This window comes from Chiloscyllium punctatum, chromosome 23 (assembly GCF_047496795.1).
Source record: "Chiloscyllium punctatum isolate Juve2018m chromosome 23, sChiPun1.3, whole genome shotgun sequence".
NCBI classification, from domain to species: domain Eukaryota; kingdom Metazoa; phylum Chordata; class Chondrichthyes; order Orectolobiformes; family Hemiscylliidae; genus Chiloscyllium; species Chiloscyllium punctatum.
Genome location: NC_092761.1, coordinates 56,924,929 through 56,942,404, shown reverse-complemented (window position 1 = coordinate 56,942,404; position 17,476 = coordinate 56,924,929). Strand labels below are relative to the sequence as shown.

Sequence of the window (17,476 nt, the reverse complement as noted above, 5' to 3'; positions counted from 1 at the left end):
GACAATCCCTGAGAGCCAATGTCAATTTTGTTACACCGTCATGGAATGAGTGTCACTGGCTAGGCCAGTATTTGTTGCCCAGCCTATTTGGGAACATTGTCCAAGTAACTAGGGATTCAACTCAACAATTCAAAGCATAATGAAATGGATGCTGAAAACAAAAAAATGCTGGAGATCACTGTGTCAGGCAGTGGGTCATGAAGAGTCATCTCGACTCGAAGCATTAACTTGCGCTCTCTCCATGGATGCTGCCTGACCCACTGTGATCTCCAGCATCCTCTTGTTTTTAGTACAGATTCCAGCTTCTGCAGTAATTGCTCTTATAATGGAATGGTTGGCAGTTTCCACAAGGAACAGCAACTTGTATCTGTTAATGATGAAATTTGACCATAGCTCCAGTTTTACTGTACAATGGATGGCACTGTATTTAATTAAATACTGGCACAATAAGCTGGCTGGATACTGGTTGAGACAACTCCAAAGCCCAAAGTTTAATTACTTTACTACAGTGAGTGACATGGAGGTCCTAAAGTATTCAGAAGCCGATGAAATACCTTAAATGCAGTTATTGTTCTAGGAAGCAAGGCAGGCAAAATATGGACAGTAAGATCCCATAAACAGCAATAAAATGATGCCATAATCTGCTTTTTAGTTGTTACTCGTTTTAAAATAATTGGCAAAAGTACCAGGAGGGAGACCGAGAATTTTGTTCATGCTGCAAACTGTTATGATTTATGGTGCTTTGCCTGAAAGGTTAGTAGAAGCCGATTTAATAATAACTTTCAAAAGGAAATTGGACAGCTTTTGCAGAGTTGGCGCAGGTACAATGGCCACCTTCTGTGCTGGATGAGTCGATGAATCGTGTGATTAGCATGGTCAACAATACTAAATGTCACTGAAAGATCACACAGTACAAAGAGGGATAACACATGCAGTTACACTCACAAAAGGCACTGTCTGTGATTTTAGACAGTTTCTGTGGTGGGAGCAGGGGAGATTTGGGAGAGATGAACACACAGCTGGAGGTTCAACAATCTTGCAGGAAGAGGAAGTTAGTGATAAGGCTGAATTAGAGCGGTTGAGCAGGTTAAAGATGGACTCTGTAAAGAGGACAGTGGCAGACAAACAATAACCCTGCAGGCAGAGCCTGCTGTGTAAGTCCTGTGAAAAGGAGCTGGAGAAAGGCATTAACCTGTGTAGCTACAAAAGGGAAGGTCGAGAAAAGAAATCCAAATGAGGAAATTAACGTGAGTTGGAAGATAGATCATTCCATAACACTCCAGGTTAGCTAGGAAAAGTGAACGCAAAGAAAGCTCGAAACAATGGTGATCATAACTTTCCCTAGAGGTTACTTTCCATAGAATTCCTACAGTGTGAAAACAACAAATTCATACCGATCCTCCGAAAAGCATCCCACCCAGACCCACCTCCCTACGCTATCCCTGTAACCCGACACTTCCATGACTAATGCACCTAACCTACATACCCCTGAACACTATGGGTAATTTAACATGGCCAGTCCCCCTAACTTGCACATCTTTGAACTGTGGGAAGAAATGGGAGAACTCAGCGAAACTCATGCAGACTCAGGAGGATGTGCAAGCTCCACACAGACAGTCACCTGAGAGTCCCTGGTGCTGTAAGGCAGCAGTGCTAGCCACCATGCCACCACAATATAATGCACTTTAAGATAATGATAAAGTAAGACATAATTATGACAAAAAAACGTCAATAGTTTGGAGAAGCATTTGAGAGGTTTTAACCATAATTGTGGCATTAGAATAGGCATACACATCAGCAGACAGTGATGTCGAACAATACCGGGCAGCATTTAAAATAGTGTTCAACAGAGTGCACAGAAATTATACTCTACAAAGGAAAGAGCAATCTAAACACTGGTGGAAAGTCTACAGATGAATAAAGACATGGAGAAACATTTGAGGGGGGAGAAAAGATACTGACATTATGTATGTAGACAGATAAAAGAGAGAATATCAAGAGGTTAGGAGAGAAGTCAAGGAAAAATATAATTAGGAAGACAATACAAGAGCTATTTAAATTATCTAGGAATATAAAAAATATTTTATAGCCAGCTCAATATAAAAATGAATGCTGTGTGGGAATAGGACAAATCAGTGGATAGACAGGATAATGCCACCAGCAACGATAGAGAAAAGGCAGAAACATTAATAATTATTTTGCTTCCAAATCTACCATAAAAGTAGAACAGATGGACTGACAGTGAATGATAAAGTAAGGAATAAGTACATTTACATTTTTTGAAAAGGATGTATTGAATAAACTGAACAAACACAGAAAGGACAAATCTCCTGGCCCACTTGGATTGAATTTTAAAAGTATTTAGGGAAGAGATAGCAAAGGCTTCATGACTCATCTTCTACAATTTGTTAGAAAAAAAGTGCAGTGCCAGAGAACTGGCAGATAGGTAAAATATTTATTATATTTAACAAGGGGAACAGTACCTGCCAGGGAGTTATAGACCAGTCAGCTTAACACCAGCAATGAAAAAGTAATGGAATCCAAATTAAGGCATAGAATAGAAGAATCTCTAGAAATAAGAAACGTAAGATTACTCAGCCTGGACTTCAATGGAGAAAATCTTGCTTGGCCAATCTTATTGAATTTTTTGGGACATTATTGACAGAATACGCAATGGTAATGCAATATCTGTATTTTGAACAGAGCTTCAATAAATTTCCCATGATAGACTAATGAATAAAATTAAAGAATGTGGAAGTTTAAAAACTAACAAAAGGTATCTAAAAAACTGAGATAACAAAAACTTTGAGGGTAAACTTGAAAATAATAAAAACAGACATGAAGAGCTTCTTTAACTATATGAAAAGGAGTAGAGAAGCCAAAGTGAAGTTGGGCCTAGTAGTGAATGAGGTTGGGGTAAAGAAGACTGGAGAATTAGGAAATGACACAGAAGTTGAATGAATACTTTACTACTTTGCAACAGCAGAACACACTAATAGCATTCTAAAAATTATTAAATATTCAAGGGCAAAAGAAATAAGTACAATAACAATCACTTGAGAAAATATGCTAGGGAAACGATGAGGCTAAATACTGGTAAGTCATTTGGAGCTGATGAGATGTATGCTCAGATATTAAAGGGTAGAGATGTTCCTTTTCATGGGAGAGAAAACTTCTGTAAAGCATAATGTCATAAGACAATCACCAAGAAATCCAAATGGAATATATTTCCATAAAGAACAAATGGAATCTGCTATTACAGTGGGTGATTACCATGAATTGTTCATAGGCATTTAATGGGAAGCTGGATAAATTTATGAGGGAGGAGGGACCAGGTGTTTTCAATAGTGGATCTAGAACAGAAAAGATGGGAGAATCTCAAGTGGAGCATTCTGGTTGCTCTGCAAAGGAAGGAATTATTAAAGTGGAGACAGTGCAGAAAAGATTTATAAGAATGTTACTGTGACTGGAAGGTTTGAGTTATAAGGGCAGTTGGACCTAACCTCCCAGTCACCACCCATTTTAATTCCCCTTTCCACCCCCTTTCCAACATGACCATCCTCTGCCCCCTCCATTGTCACAGCGAATCAGTCTACAAACTGGAAGAACAAGACCTCCTCTTCCATTTGGACACCTACAGCCCAGAGGACTCAACACTGAGTTTTTCAATTTCAAATAACCCATCCCCCGACTCCCTTCCCAGCTCTTCCCTCCACCCCCATTCTTCTGACCAACCCTTCCTTCCAGATATCAACAGATTCATTCCTCCCGTCGACCAACCAGGTCGTCCCCACTATCTGTATTCACCTATCCCTACCTCACCACCCCCTCACCCTCCCCTTTATCTGCAGCTCCTCTTACACCCACCCCCAGTCCTGAAGAAGTATTACACCCTAAACATTGACTATTCCATCTCCTGATGCTGCCTGGCTTGCTGTGTTCTTCCAGCCTCCTGCTTGTTGACCTTGAATTCTAACATCTGCAGTTTTTTTGTCTCTAACCCAATTTAAGCAAATGGCTGTGGAGAGTTAAATGCTTTGTCAGAACTCACTTAGAGAATTCTAACAGCCCCAGATTGTCTGGCAGTTGCCCAGTCTACAGTCATGGGCTCCTGAATTGCAGTTTACTCTTTATATATCCTATTGCAGGTCACCTCCCTCCCACGGGGCCCGGGACTGAAATTATGGAACATAGTGCTGCTTCGGGTTCAGGTCCCTAGCACCTGACCCAAGCTCAGAATCCTCCATTATCAGCCTCAGCAATGTGGCCCCACCCTAGGCCCCAGCACGCAAGCCCAGAGGAGCCGCAGTCCCAGTGATTGTAATCCCCCATTATGGGCCCAACCCATCCCAAATTAATGATCCCACTGGCTTCTGTTGTAGAAACACCTCTGGCTTGGGGATTATTCCACCCACTAAAGATATTGCCAAGAGTTTGGGGATGCAACTGAGTTAACTTGAGTGACTGAACCAATTTCAATACATTATTATAGGTTGATAGTAGAACCAAAGTTCATGCCATCTCTGTTTTGCCTGTTTCACCTACATTAGGACCAGGTCTGCTCTGCCTCTATGCATGTGGGACTAGTTTAGATTGGGAAACTTGGTCAGCATGGACGAGTTGGACTGAAGGGTCTATTTCCCTGTTGTGTAACTCACTGACTCTATTAGTAATGATGCAATCTAACATGGAGCCCACAAGCAACAATTCTCATCAAAAAGAGACCTGGCCTTTTATGAGGCAAATGCAATAATATTTGTAACTGACATATAATCGAGCAAAAAGGTAAAAGCAATGACTACAGATGCTGGAAACCAGATTCTGGATTAGTGGTGCTGGAAGAGCACAGCAGTTCAGGCAGCATCCAAGTAGCTTCAAAATCGACGTTTCGGGCAAAAGCCCTTCAGCAGTCATTCCACTGTCTTCAGGCCTAATTCAATTGATTGATGTGTTGGGTGAGACAGATGTCTGGTAGTGTTCCATTTAAGCTGGAAAATTTAAAATAAACAAAAACAAAATCTCGAGGAAGATAATGGTGGCCTTAATGGCAGGAAGTAGTAGTGAGGACTGCCTGAGGGACACAAGCACAGTGGCTCAATGGTTGGCACTGCTCCTTCACAGCACCAGGAACCCGGTTCGATTCCAGCCCTGGGCGACTGTCTGTGTGGAATTTCCACATTCTCCTCATGCCTGTGTGGGTTTTCTCCAGGTGCTCAAGTTTTCTCCCACACTGAATTAGGTGGATTAGCCGTGCTAAATTGCCCATTGTGTCCATAGATGTTCAGGGCAGCTGGATTGGCCATGGGAAATGCAGGTTACATGGATAGGGTAGTGGGGTGGGTCCGTGTGGGATGATTTTCGGTGGGTTGGCATGGACTTGATGGGCTGAATGACATGCTTCCATACGTTAGGGATTCTGTGATTCTAAGCACCTGGGGGAGACAAAAGCAGCCTGGGAGAAACTAAATAACTGTTAGAGTATGGATCTAGGCACTTGGAATAAACTGGTACTACGCATATATGACTCATGACATTTCCAACTTTATACAAAGATACTTTTGCACAGTTGAAAAACAAGTGGACAATAAGTGAGAGTGTTTCAGAAACTCAACATCAACTTTAAGTAGCAGGGATAATCTTCAGATGCAACCTTCTGCCTGGTGATAACTTTGCTTGGTGTGAAAAAAAATCAATAGTTTTTGGAAATGATCAATCTTGTATGACTAGCACTCCAATCTGAAACACTAAAATGGATCATAAGGTCTCCTATTGTGTAGCAAAAGTGTCTCTTTCTATGGACCAGGAGGCCTGGGTTCAAGTCCCACCTGCTCCAAACGTGGATCATAACATTTCTGAACAGGTTAATTAGAACAAATGTCTACAAGATGAATCAGGCCATTTAGTCTCATTCACCATCTTTTTTAGGTGTAACCTCAAGACTGTTGCAGGAATAAATACAGAGCATTGATTCCCTGGTAATTATGGTAGGGAACCTGTTCAGTGACTAGAGTTTGAGCCTATCTCTCAGAAAAGTCGCAAATGCCTTTTGAATATAACAAAGCTCATTGAATTGCAGATGCCATTTTCTACATCTGTCACAACTAGAGAACATAATGCACTCTGCTTGTGAAGGGGAATTGTGGTGTCAAGGCATGAAGAGAATACCTAGCTCATTGCAAAATACCAATGGATTGTCTATCCCCAGTTCTGCCACCAGCTTAGACCAATATGACCTTGGGTTCAATATTGTTGATTATGCAGCACTGTACCAAGGAGTGAAGCTCGATGGGAGCCTCATATCCTGTTATAGGATACTGTGCCACAAATTTCTGTCTTGGAGCTTCCCAATAGAGTTACTCTATACATTTGTGACTAATATACAATAACAGCCCACACAGGCATGAGTGGTGAATTCACCTTGATTGATATAACTCTGTGAATAGAAACCCTAAGTTCCCCACCATGCAAAAACAAGAATTGAAGGTCGATGCTTCACCAGTGAAGCTGACTTCAAGAATCATTTAGACTGAAGCCATTTAGTCAGTTGTGTGTGCTTGCTTTTTTATAGAGTTATCCAATTAGTTGCATTTAATGCTGTTTCTTTAAACCCCTGCATCTTTCTCTTTCCTTTTGATTTGATTTATTATTGTCTCATGTACCCAAGTATAGTGAAATGCTTTGTTTTGCAAGCAGTACAGGCAGATTATAACATACAAAGCTCATAGAACAGAGCGAGGAATACAAAGTTGCAGCTGCAAAGACGTTACACAAAAATCAAGATCAACATTAGATTTGAAATTTGAGAAGTCTATTCAGAAATCTAGCAATAGCGGGGAAAAGGCTGTCCTTGAATCTTTTGGTACATGTGTTTAAAGCTTTTGTGTCTTCCGCCTGATGACAGAGGTTGGAAGAGATTATAACTAACGTAGGAGGGGGTCTTTGATGATGTTGGTTGTCTTTCTGAAACATCAAGAAGTAACAATTTGAGCTGCTTCACAACTTTGTACAGTTGTTTTTTATCCAATTCCCTTTGCAGCTTACTGCTGAATCTGCTCCCACTGTCCTGTTGGGCAGAATATTCCAGATTACACAGCTCACATTATAAAAAAGCCCGTGTGCTATTCTGGGTGGGCAAAGTACCATTAAAGGAAGTTTGCTTTCAAATAAAGACTCTTGTCACAAAGGTAAACAAACTGGTGAACCTCCAATCCAATGTTTGAATGGAATGCAACAGCGGCATTTTCGGTTCACAACCTGCGCTATCCCACAATGCACTCTTCCCTACAGGCACCATGTTTCCCTGGTGGGATTGGACTGCCAGTTACTTGATCCTTCACTTTCAGGTCAGTGTGAAAGAAGAAGTAAAATTGAAGAAGTGAAAAAAAAATTCACATGAAATGGATACGCAAGTTGCAGAGACAGTGGCCAGGCAGATTAGTTGAAAGCAAAGGGACAAAGAGCTTCACAAAAAGCCAAAAGGGAGCCAGTTTGGAAAGCAGCCAGATGAGGAGAGGTAAGCTAATTAGGAATGAAGAGCTGAGAGGATTAGACTCACCTATAGAGAGGGGAAGATAATCTCTTGAAAGGGAAAAAGAAATCACTGCAAGAAGAATCACACAGCTTTCTCTGTTTCCTGAGAAATGCAGGAACAGCAGAACACAGAAATACATAATAAAATTTTGGTTAAATTAGAATGGACTTCTCACAGTCATGATTCCAATTCAGCCCTGGCATTGAATTCCAGCTGCAGTTCTATGCTGGAAAATCATGCTGACCCTCACCCCTAGCATTCCTGGGTGCTTTCCCTAATGCCCTCAATGTGTGAAGCTCCACATTGGAAAAGGTAATTCACAAAATAAACTCAATGAAGTTTAAATTGAGCAAAAAATTAGAGCATTGTGTGCACCCACAGAACATCAGCTTTCCTGGGTGCAATTGCAACAGTAACCCCAAAGAAGGTTTAAGTGAGCCACATTGTTAATGGGAGATACAACATCTCAGAATGCCAAAGAGTTAATAGTAAATGGCAAGAAGTTATTAATTGGCTCGGCATGAGAACAGGCTGTTTTGCAAGGTTACCTGGACTTGTTTGTAATAACCGAGCAGAAAGGAACGGTTGGGAAGAATACTTAGTGGATTAAAAGTGAGAGGTTGGGCAATTCAGCACACACCATCAAATTCTGCCTATTTTTAAGTTTCGGACTTCCCACAGGTCTTTGGACTTCACCATTGGACCGGGTTCATAAATGGTGCCATGGAAAGTGAGTTTGAGCTCCAAGTGACAGCTGTAACTGAATGAAACAATGTCATACTCACTTATTTGAATATATCTAAAGTAGTTTAAGCTAGTAAATTTGCTTTATATCAAAGTATGTGTGTCCTGTTGTATTCATTTTGATCAGATTTTAAAGAACCTGTTAAGGCAGTTTAATCCAACATCACGGATTGGGGTGAACTAACACCAGCTCCCTGGCTAAGAGGAGCATGGAGGTAAATCTGAAGTGATCTTCATGAGAAAATCTGATCAGATTTACAGCAGCAAAATTAACAAATACTATTGCCTAATATAACTAAAATTGGACCATTCGTTCCCACAAAGTTGCACTGAGAGCTGACTCAGATGGTTTTTAAGCACGAGTGACAGAAGCCTAAGTGTATTCATAAGAAAGAAAGAACTGGCAATTGGAAAGAACCTCATAATCAGAATTTTAGAATATCAGAAAACACTCTGCAGGCAATTAATCCCAAATTCTAATCACGGTTTTTAAATTTGTGAACAAAGCAATCATTTTACGTACCTCAAGATCCCATTGCAAATAAAGTAATTGATCATGGAACCTGTTTTTTGGTGACAGTACCTGAGGAAATGATTATTTTTTAGTTATCCTGAGATGATGCTGAGTGTTCCTCTGTAAAGATTGTTCAGTGACTCATTAGACCACCTCATTGAGACTTGGGATCAATTACATGTCAGGATGGACAGAGAATGGCTGCCTTACTGAATCAATTGAATCATTACAATTATCAATATCTCTCGAGGTCTTCAAGATCTCAATCCTGCCTTTCCATGCCTTTCTAGTCCATCTCCCTCAGTCTAGGGTAGAATGAAGGAAGGAACTCAACAAATGGTTAATGATATCACAGTGACCTGCAGGCCTCAACCTTTCCCTCTCATTCAGGATACAAGAATGTTCCCAAATAGCCTGCATTCACAAAACTCATCACAATAGATGTGATTCTGCAATTGGATAATGTTGGCTAAATAATCCTGAATATACAAAGAATCACACAGAGCCAATTTCAGATTGTCAGTTAGGTTCATGGTGTGGTGTACCTACACAGATTTAGAGCTTAATATATCAATAATAGGGACCCTATTATTTGCAAAGAACATGCACATCCATTGTCCCAGTTCCATGCAATAAAGTAAGTGACAACCATTCTCTGTTCATTTCTCAGGGAAATGCCTTGATCAATCATAGTCAACCTGAGTTATTTAAAATTGAAATAAATCTTGGCAGTTAACTACCAGTCATTGTTAAAAGGTGTGTTTTCTATGACAATGCTTCTATCAATTGGACGCCAATTCCAATCAATAAGGACTCTCCTCTAATGCAATTGAATTGGTATTTGTTGTGAATTATCCTAATGAGTGCAAGATAAGTTTTAACAAAATATATCAGCTATATTCAAGTATCAACATATACTAAAATGTACTGTGTGATTAATGTCTCACACTTTGAGTTTTGCTGCTACTTTTGCACAAAACAACTTATTGGACAATGTTAGTGCTGTTTACCAGCCAGCATGCACTGTGATGCCCCTGGCTTCACAAACTCTCATTCACTGTTTTGCTCCCTTCATTAACCAACATTTGAAGCATGCTCATAAATTCCTGCATCCAAAGCTCCAACTAAGCTAGGTTTGCCCTGAGTGTGGGTGTTTATGTTTAGAGGTGGATTTTGCAGATCATATGAAACAGTATTATTTGTAAAACTACAAAAGAAAAATCTTCAAAATTGCATTCTAGGAATAAAATGTGAATACCATTTTATTTAAAGCTTTAGTGCTCAATGTGACAAGAAAGCATTTTTTAACTTCTTTTTGTATTTGATCATGTGCCAATCATTGATACTTATGTTGACACTTGGGGTTATTTATGGTGCATAGTACAGGCAGCATCATTTTGGCTGAAAACAAGTAGATATGTACTGTGACTCTGCTTTCCTTAAAACAGTCCCTGGACATAAAAAGGAAAGTGCTGATTACTTCACTTTGATCAGAGTGCTGGATGTCATTAAACATAACTAAGATTTGGGCCAGTTATTACAGTTGGTTTCCCTTCCTTCACAAATTTCCAAAGTGCTGCCTTACAATTCCAGTTAGCTCTTCCCTCCCTAAAACAGCAGTGGGCATACTGATGCCACATGCATTGCAATGTTTCAAGGAAACAACTCACCACTGCCTTCTTACACTGCTGCCCAAGCCAGCAACAGCCATAATGTGGTGGCACGGTGGCTCAGTGGTTAGCACTGCTGTCTCACAGCTCCAGAGACCTGGGATCGAATCCAGTCTCAGTCCGTGTGGAGTTTGCGCATTTTCCCTGCGTCTGCATGGGTTTCCTCCAGGTGCTCTGGTTTCGTCCCACAATCCAAACATGTGCAGATTAGGTGAATTGGCCATGCTAATTTGCCAATAGTGTTCAGGGATGCAGAGGGAATGGATCTGGGTGGGATGCTCTTCAGAGAGTCAGTGTAGACTTGTTGGACCTAAGGGCCTGTTTCCACACGGTAGGGATTCCAAAATTAAAATAAAATCCATGATGGAATCAAAAGAGAGCATGCAATCACGACAGAGGGTCAAAAATTTATAGTCGAGAGTGTGATGCTGGAAAAGCACAGCCAGTCAGGCAGCATCACTGGAGCAAAAGAATCAACGTTTCGGGCATAAACCCTTCATCAGGAATTTTTCCCACGGACATTTAGAGCAGAGGGATAGAAGGTTTCAGCTGTGACTGTTGGTGGATGTTGCAAACAATAGTATCCCTACAGTGCAGAAAGAGACCAATCAGCCCACTGAGTCTACACTGACCTTCTGGAGATATTTTCAAGCAATCCATCCAGAGATACTATTCCACCCCTCTGGAGTAGGTGAGACTTGAACCCAGGGCTCCTGGCTCAGAGCTAGGGCAGCGGACAGACATTCAGAAAGTAAGGTGGTGGTTTTACAGAGGTAAGCACAAATATGTACTTCTTAGCATGGAAATAATTTGGGAGTCTACATTGTGTGAATTGGGCAGTAAAATGTCTTTCAACTTCATGATTCGTTCTGTGGAAATATGCACAAATGTTTCAATTTGTCAGCAATTTATATGGGCCCCAACTTACTATTGTAGCTATGTACTCAAGCTCAGTCAGGTACCCCAGGCTTTAATTAGAAAAAACAGGAACAGCCGTATATATGTGTGTGCAAATGTGTGTGTCTCTGGACGCGGATATGTGAATGCGTAAAATGTGTGTTAACTTCATTTTATAAATTTGGCTCAAGTATATGGATAATATAAAAAGACTTAAGTTTATAAAGTGCCTTATCAGGTTTTTTCAGAGTGGTCTCAAAGCAACTGAGCAATCAATTACTTTGAAGTCCTGTAACAGTAGGGATCTTGAACTAAGCTTCAATTCAGATTCACAATACTGCCTTTGAACTCATCCTGACTGAACAGCAGGCTCTTACAACCACATGTTGCCAGTATGCTGCAGTCTGCAGGCATATACAGTGCACACATGCACAACTTACTCAGTACTGTCAGCCGAGCAGGTTGGGATCGCAGGGCTGCGTGTGTTGCCTGACATTCGTACACTGCATCATCAATAAGTTCTGCTTTGTCGATGCGAAGGCTGTATTCACCAGCTGCATGGTCTCCCACAATGGAATAACGTGGAAAACCTGCAAGAGAGAAAAAGAAGTAAAATTACTTTCAGTTCAGCACATGGATGGACTGGAATTTATTTAATTCACAGTTAACAGAAAACCTGATAAAAAAAAATCAGATTGAAGGACATGTATTTATAAAGCACTTTTCACAGGCAGCGGCTTCATAGCCAAAGAGTGCTTTTTAGTAAAACAAAGAACTGTGGATGTCGAAGATCTGAAACAAATACACAAATTGTTGGAGAACCTCAGCAAGTGTGGCAGCATGAAAGTGCTTTTTAAACCTCATCAGAAGTCACACAACACCAGGTTATAATCCAACAGGTTTATTTGAAATCACAAGCTTTCTGAGTGGAGCTCCTTCATCAGGTGAAGTCCTTCATGAGATTTCTGACTTTGCCCACCCCAATCCAACACTGGCACCTCCACATCATGGCTTTTTAACATCATCATTGTTGCAATGTCAGAAATGCAGCTGGCTTTGCATGCGTTAAACTCCCGTGAACAGCAATGTGATACCAATGAGGTAATCTGTACTTTTAATTATGTTGATTACTGAGTAAATATTTGACAAGACATCAGGGAAAATTTGCCTGCTTTTCTTCAAAGCCTCGGAATATTGCGTGCAATCCTGGTCTCTTTATCAGAAAGATGTTGTGAAACTTGAAAGGGTTCAGAAAAGATTTACAAAGATGTTGCCAGGGTTGAAGAATTTGAGCAATAAGGAGAGGCTGAATAGGCTGGGGCTGTTTTCCCTGGAGTGTCAGAGGCTGACGGGTGACCTTACATAAGTTTATAAAATCATGAGGGGCATATAGGATAAATAGACAAACTCATTTCCCTCGGGTGTGGGAGTCCAGAACTAGAGGGCATAGATTTAGGGTGAGAAGGGAAGATATAAAAGGGACTTAAGGGACCAACTTTTTCACACAGAGGGTGATGCGTGTATGGAATGAGCTGCCAGAGGAAGGGGTGGAAGCTGGGACAATTACAACATTTAACAGGCATCTGGATGGGTATATGAATAGGAAAGGTTTAGAGGAATATGGGCTAAGTGCTGACAATGGGGCTAGATTAGGTTAGGATATCTGGTTGGCATGGACAGTAGGATCGAAGGGTCTGTTTCAGTGCTGTACATCTCTATGACTCTAGGATTCAGTCATAGGTAAGATTTTATGACCGTTCACTGAGCAGGTCTTGGTTTCTGTCTCATCTGAAAAGATAGCACCTTTGGCATTAGTAGCATTGACTCAGTAGGCCACTGTATAGTCACCCTTAATTTTTTTTAAGCTCAAGCCCTGGAGAGGGAAATTAACTGAGAAATCTTATGATTGAGAGATGTAACTAACTGAGCCATGGCTGACACAAAACCAACAAAAGCTGCTTTACACCACTTGGGTCAACTCTGTTACATTGACTCATCACTGCAGAATTCTATTGACAGTATTTAGTCCTACAGGGTAATAATAGGAGATAGAAACTTCAACTTCTCCAAACACTCATTAATGTGTTTTAATAAGAATGATTACTAAGTCATTGATTATTGTGCACATCAAACAGTGTTTGTCTGTTAAACAGGTTTGCCACATTAGAAGATTTGTTTAGAATTTCACTGCTCCATGCCCAGTGATTCCCTTAACAAATCTCATATTGATGTATTAATCCAACTGGAAGTCGTTCTAGTTTGGCCTGTAAACTCTACTCTTATGATCAACTCACAGTCAGCCTTAACAACTGGAGGAACTGCATATATTTTCCTTCACTAGTTGCATTGTTCCATTCCCCATACCTTTTCTCTGCCAGTTCATGCATCTCCCCTTTATCTTTCGGGGAACATTCCATTGTCCGCCAGGTTTGAATTTGGACTGGAACTCAACACTCTTTGTCGGAGTCTCTAAAAATGCAGGGTTAGCAGTTATACAAACAAAATAGAAGAATCGCACTGCATTACAACACAGTGTCTCCTCTCACACTCCTTAAACACTTATTTATTGCAAATATATTTTTGGTAGTGGATCAATGTTTTGTTCTTGACTAACAGTGAAGAATTATCCACTTGGATAATGGTGACTCTCTTTCCCTTCCTATTGTTGGGGGAAGAAGGTGCCTGTCAGGATGAACATTTGAGGGTTTTTTTAATGAAACCACCAGTCTCTATCCAAGCAGATTTCTCAATGATATATCCTTATTATTCCCCATGCTTTAGTTAGTGAAGATGTTGAATGGGCCTGAGCCGGGAACCAGATCCTAAATTCATTCATTTATTCATTTATCATTCAGTACTTGCTAACACCTCACAATAGATCATCAACTCTGCTGAGTTGTTTCTGGATCAGTACTGAAATGAGGAGAAGTATCTTCAACCTGAGAGTGGCAAGCCAGTGGAATTCACTACCACAGAAAGCGATTGAGGTCTTTTCACAAAGGAAGTAAATATAATTTTTGTGGCTAAATGGATCAAGGGATGGGGGAAAGGCAGGATTAGGGTATTGAGTTGGATGATCAGCCATGATCGTACTGAATGACAGAAGAGGCTTGAGGGGTCAAATGGTCTAATCCTGCTCTGACTTTTTATGTTTCCATGGTCGCATGTAATTACTGGCTGTGATTAACTGACTGTCATCTCGCAGTAGTTAAAACATCACTGTACCCTGGAGTGCCCAAAGCCAAACCACAGTGTCAGCTCCTTACCTGGCAGTTGCTTCTCGACTCCCAATCCCAGGCCATCCTTTGTCCACAGGACAATCCCATGATACCCTGCGACTGCACAGGACAATGTGACTGGGTGTCCTGCAACTACAACTCTGTCCTCAGGCTGTAGGGTAAACGAGGAAGCATGGCCTGGTGGGAAGAACAGATCAAAATGTGATTAAACATTGAAAATTGTGATGTGGAGGTCCTGGTGTTTGAACTGGGGTGGACAAAGTTAAAAATTACACAACATCAGGTTATAGTCCAACAGGTTTATTTGGGAATACTTGCTTTCGGAGCGCTTTTCCTTCATCAGGTAACTATGGAGGAGGATCATAAGTCTGATGATCTTACTCCACAGTTGCCTGATGAAGGAGCAGCGGTCTGAATACTTGAATGCTTGGACTATAACCTGGTGTTGTGTAATTTTTAACATTGCAAATTGTGGCAGTTTTCTAAAATATAATTCTATTTTGAAAAATCTGTTCCACTTTAAAAAAATCTTTCATTTAAAGTTACAATTTTGAGTGCACAGCTGTGACTTTAAGTGTGGATTTACTATACATAAAATCTATGTTTAATCTCCTTTACTTCAAGAAAAATGCCCCAGCTTCTCCAATATAATCTCATAGCTGAACTCTCTCCTCTTAGTAGCATTCTCTTACATCTCCTCTGCACCATCTCAAAGCCTTACATACTTCCGAAAATGTGAGGTGACAAGAACTGGACACAATACTCTCAGTGTAGTTTGACTATATATTTATAAAGTTTCATTATAAGTACGATTTGTGAAGTTCAGGATCCCATTTGCCTTGTTAGCTACTTTCTGATATGTCCAGCCATATTCATTGATCAATGCATGTGCACCCTCGGTCCTGCACTATCTTTAAAACCATGTCATTAATTCAATACTGCCTTCCCCAAAAGGCATCACCTCTCGCTTTCTAAAGTCCATTTGCCTGCCCATTCTGTTGTCCTGCAGCAGTCAACTGATATCATCTCCATAGCATGCCACACCTTCAATTTTGGCATCAGTGGTCAACTTTTAAATTTTATCCCCCCATTCCAATATCCAAAAAATTTCTATATATCAGAAAAGTAATGGTCCTTCCACTGAACCTTGGGAAGACCAGTATCTTAAAAACAACCCTTACCATGACTTGCTGTTTTCTGTTCTTAAGCCTTTTTTTACATAATGGCTGACATCGGATTGTCTATGTTGTGAGTGTCAGTCTTGGTAACATAGCCACATACACATAAATGCCAGACAGTGATCATTTCCGATGAGAGAATCCAGCCCCCTTCTCTTGATGTTGAATTGAATTACCATTAGTGAGTCCCATTGAGGCCTGGACTATATTATTGACCATAAATTGAACTGGAATTAGCGACATCATAGCAGCTACAAGAATGAGTCACAGTCTGAGACTTCTGCAGTGAGTTACTCACCTCCTGACTTCCCAAATCCGGTCCACTATCTACAAGCCACAAGTCTGGAGTGTGATGGAGCTCTCTCTACTTGCCTGGATAAGTGCAGCTCCAACAACACTTAAGAAGCTCAACTCCATCCAGGACAAATTATCCATTAGGTTGACATACCATTCACTGGATTCAGTATTTATTCTCTTCACCATCCATGCTAATGGCAGCAGTATGTACCACCTATACATTGCATTGCACTAACTCACCAAAGCTTCTTTGGCAATACCTTTTGTAACCATTACCTCTACTACCTAGAACATAAGAGCATAAGAACTAGGAGCAGGAGGAGGGAATTCAGGCCCTTAATCTGCTGTTCCACATAATACCATCATGCCTGACCTCACTTTCCTTCCTATTCCTCATATCTCTTTAATCCATTACTAATTAAAAATATGTCTATCTCCTCCTTAAAAGTTATTCAATGTCCCTGCATCCAATGCAATCTAGAGTAGTGAATTCCATAGATTCATGGCCCCTTGAGAGAAGCAGTTCTTCTTCCTGATTTAAATTTGATACCTCTTAGCCTAAAACTATTACCCCTCATTCTAGATAGCCCCACAAGAGGAAACATCCACTCAATCTCTACTCCATCAATCTCCTTTAGTATCTTATACATCTCAGTTAGATCGTTTATCCTTTAAAACTTGAGCGAGTAGAACCTAAACCACACAAACGCTTCTCACTAGACAAGACTTGCATCTCTGGAATAAATCTTGTGAACTTTCTCTGAATTACCTCCAATGCAATTACATCCTTTCTCAAGACCAAGACTATACGCAGGTCTTCAGATGCATTCTCACCAATGCCTTGTACAATTGCAATGACAGTTCGCCACTTTTAAATCCATCCCTTTAGAAAAAAATGCCATAATTCCATTGACTCTTCTTATGACTTGTTCCACCTGTACACTAAATTGCTGTGACTCATGTACAAGGGAAACCAAGATCCCTCTGCACTGAAGCATTCTGAAGTTTCTCCCTGTTCAGATAGTAAATTGTCTTTTTATTTTTCCCTACCAGAATTGATCACCTCACACTTACTTATGTTAAACTTCATCTGCCAAATTTGGCCCATTCACCTAATTTATACATATCCATTTGTAAATGTCTTATTTCTTCATTATAACTTACTTTCCACCTATTTGCAATGTTCAAGAAGGCAGCTCACCACAACCTTCTCAAGGGCAACTAGTCATGGGCAATAAATGCAGGCTTGCCAGTGATGCCCACATCCCACAGATGAATAAATTTTGTAAAGGTTATTTCTTTAGATTGGAAATGGTGGGATTCCAAGGATCAAACCATGTCATATCCCACTAAGTACATCATGTCAACTGGGAAAAGACCCATTTAAACCAACTTTGTTTTCTATT

General features: G+C 40.5%; 1 protein-coding gene across 2 annotated transcripts in view; it reads right to left on the bottom strand.

Moving 5' to 3' along the window:
• Positions 1 to 17,476, bottom strand: part of kirrel3a (kirre like nephrin family adhesion molecule 3a) — a 615,794-nt gene that overhangs the window by 276,032 nt on the left and 322,286 nt on the right. For both annotated transcript variants that reach the window (XM_072593027.1, XM_072593028.1), the window contains exons 2-3: positions 14,623 to 14,772; positions 11,797 to 11,946 (exon numbers count right to left, since the gene is read on the bottom strand). In XM_072593027.1, the coding sequence (XP_072449128.1) occupies positions 11,797 to 11,946; positions 14,623 to 14,772 (300 nt within the window). The remainder of the gene's footprint in view (positions 1 to 11,796; positions 11,947 to 14,622; positions 14,773 to 17,476) is intronic.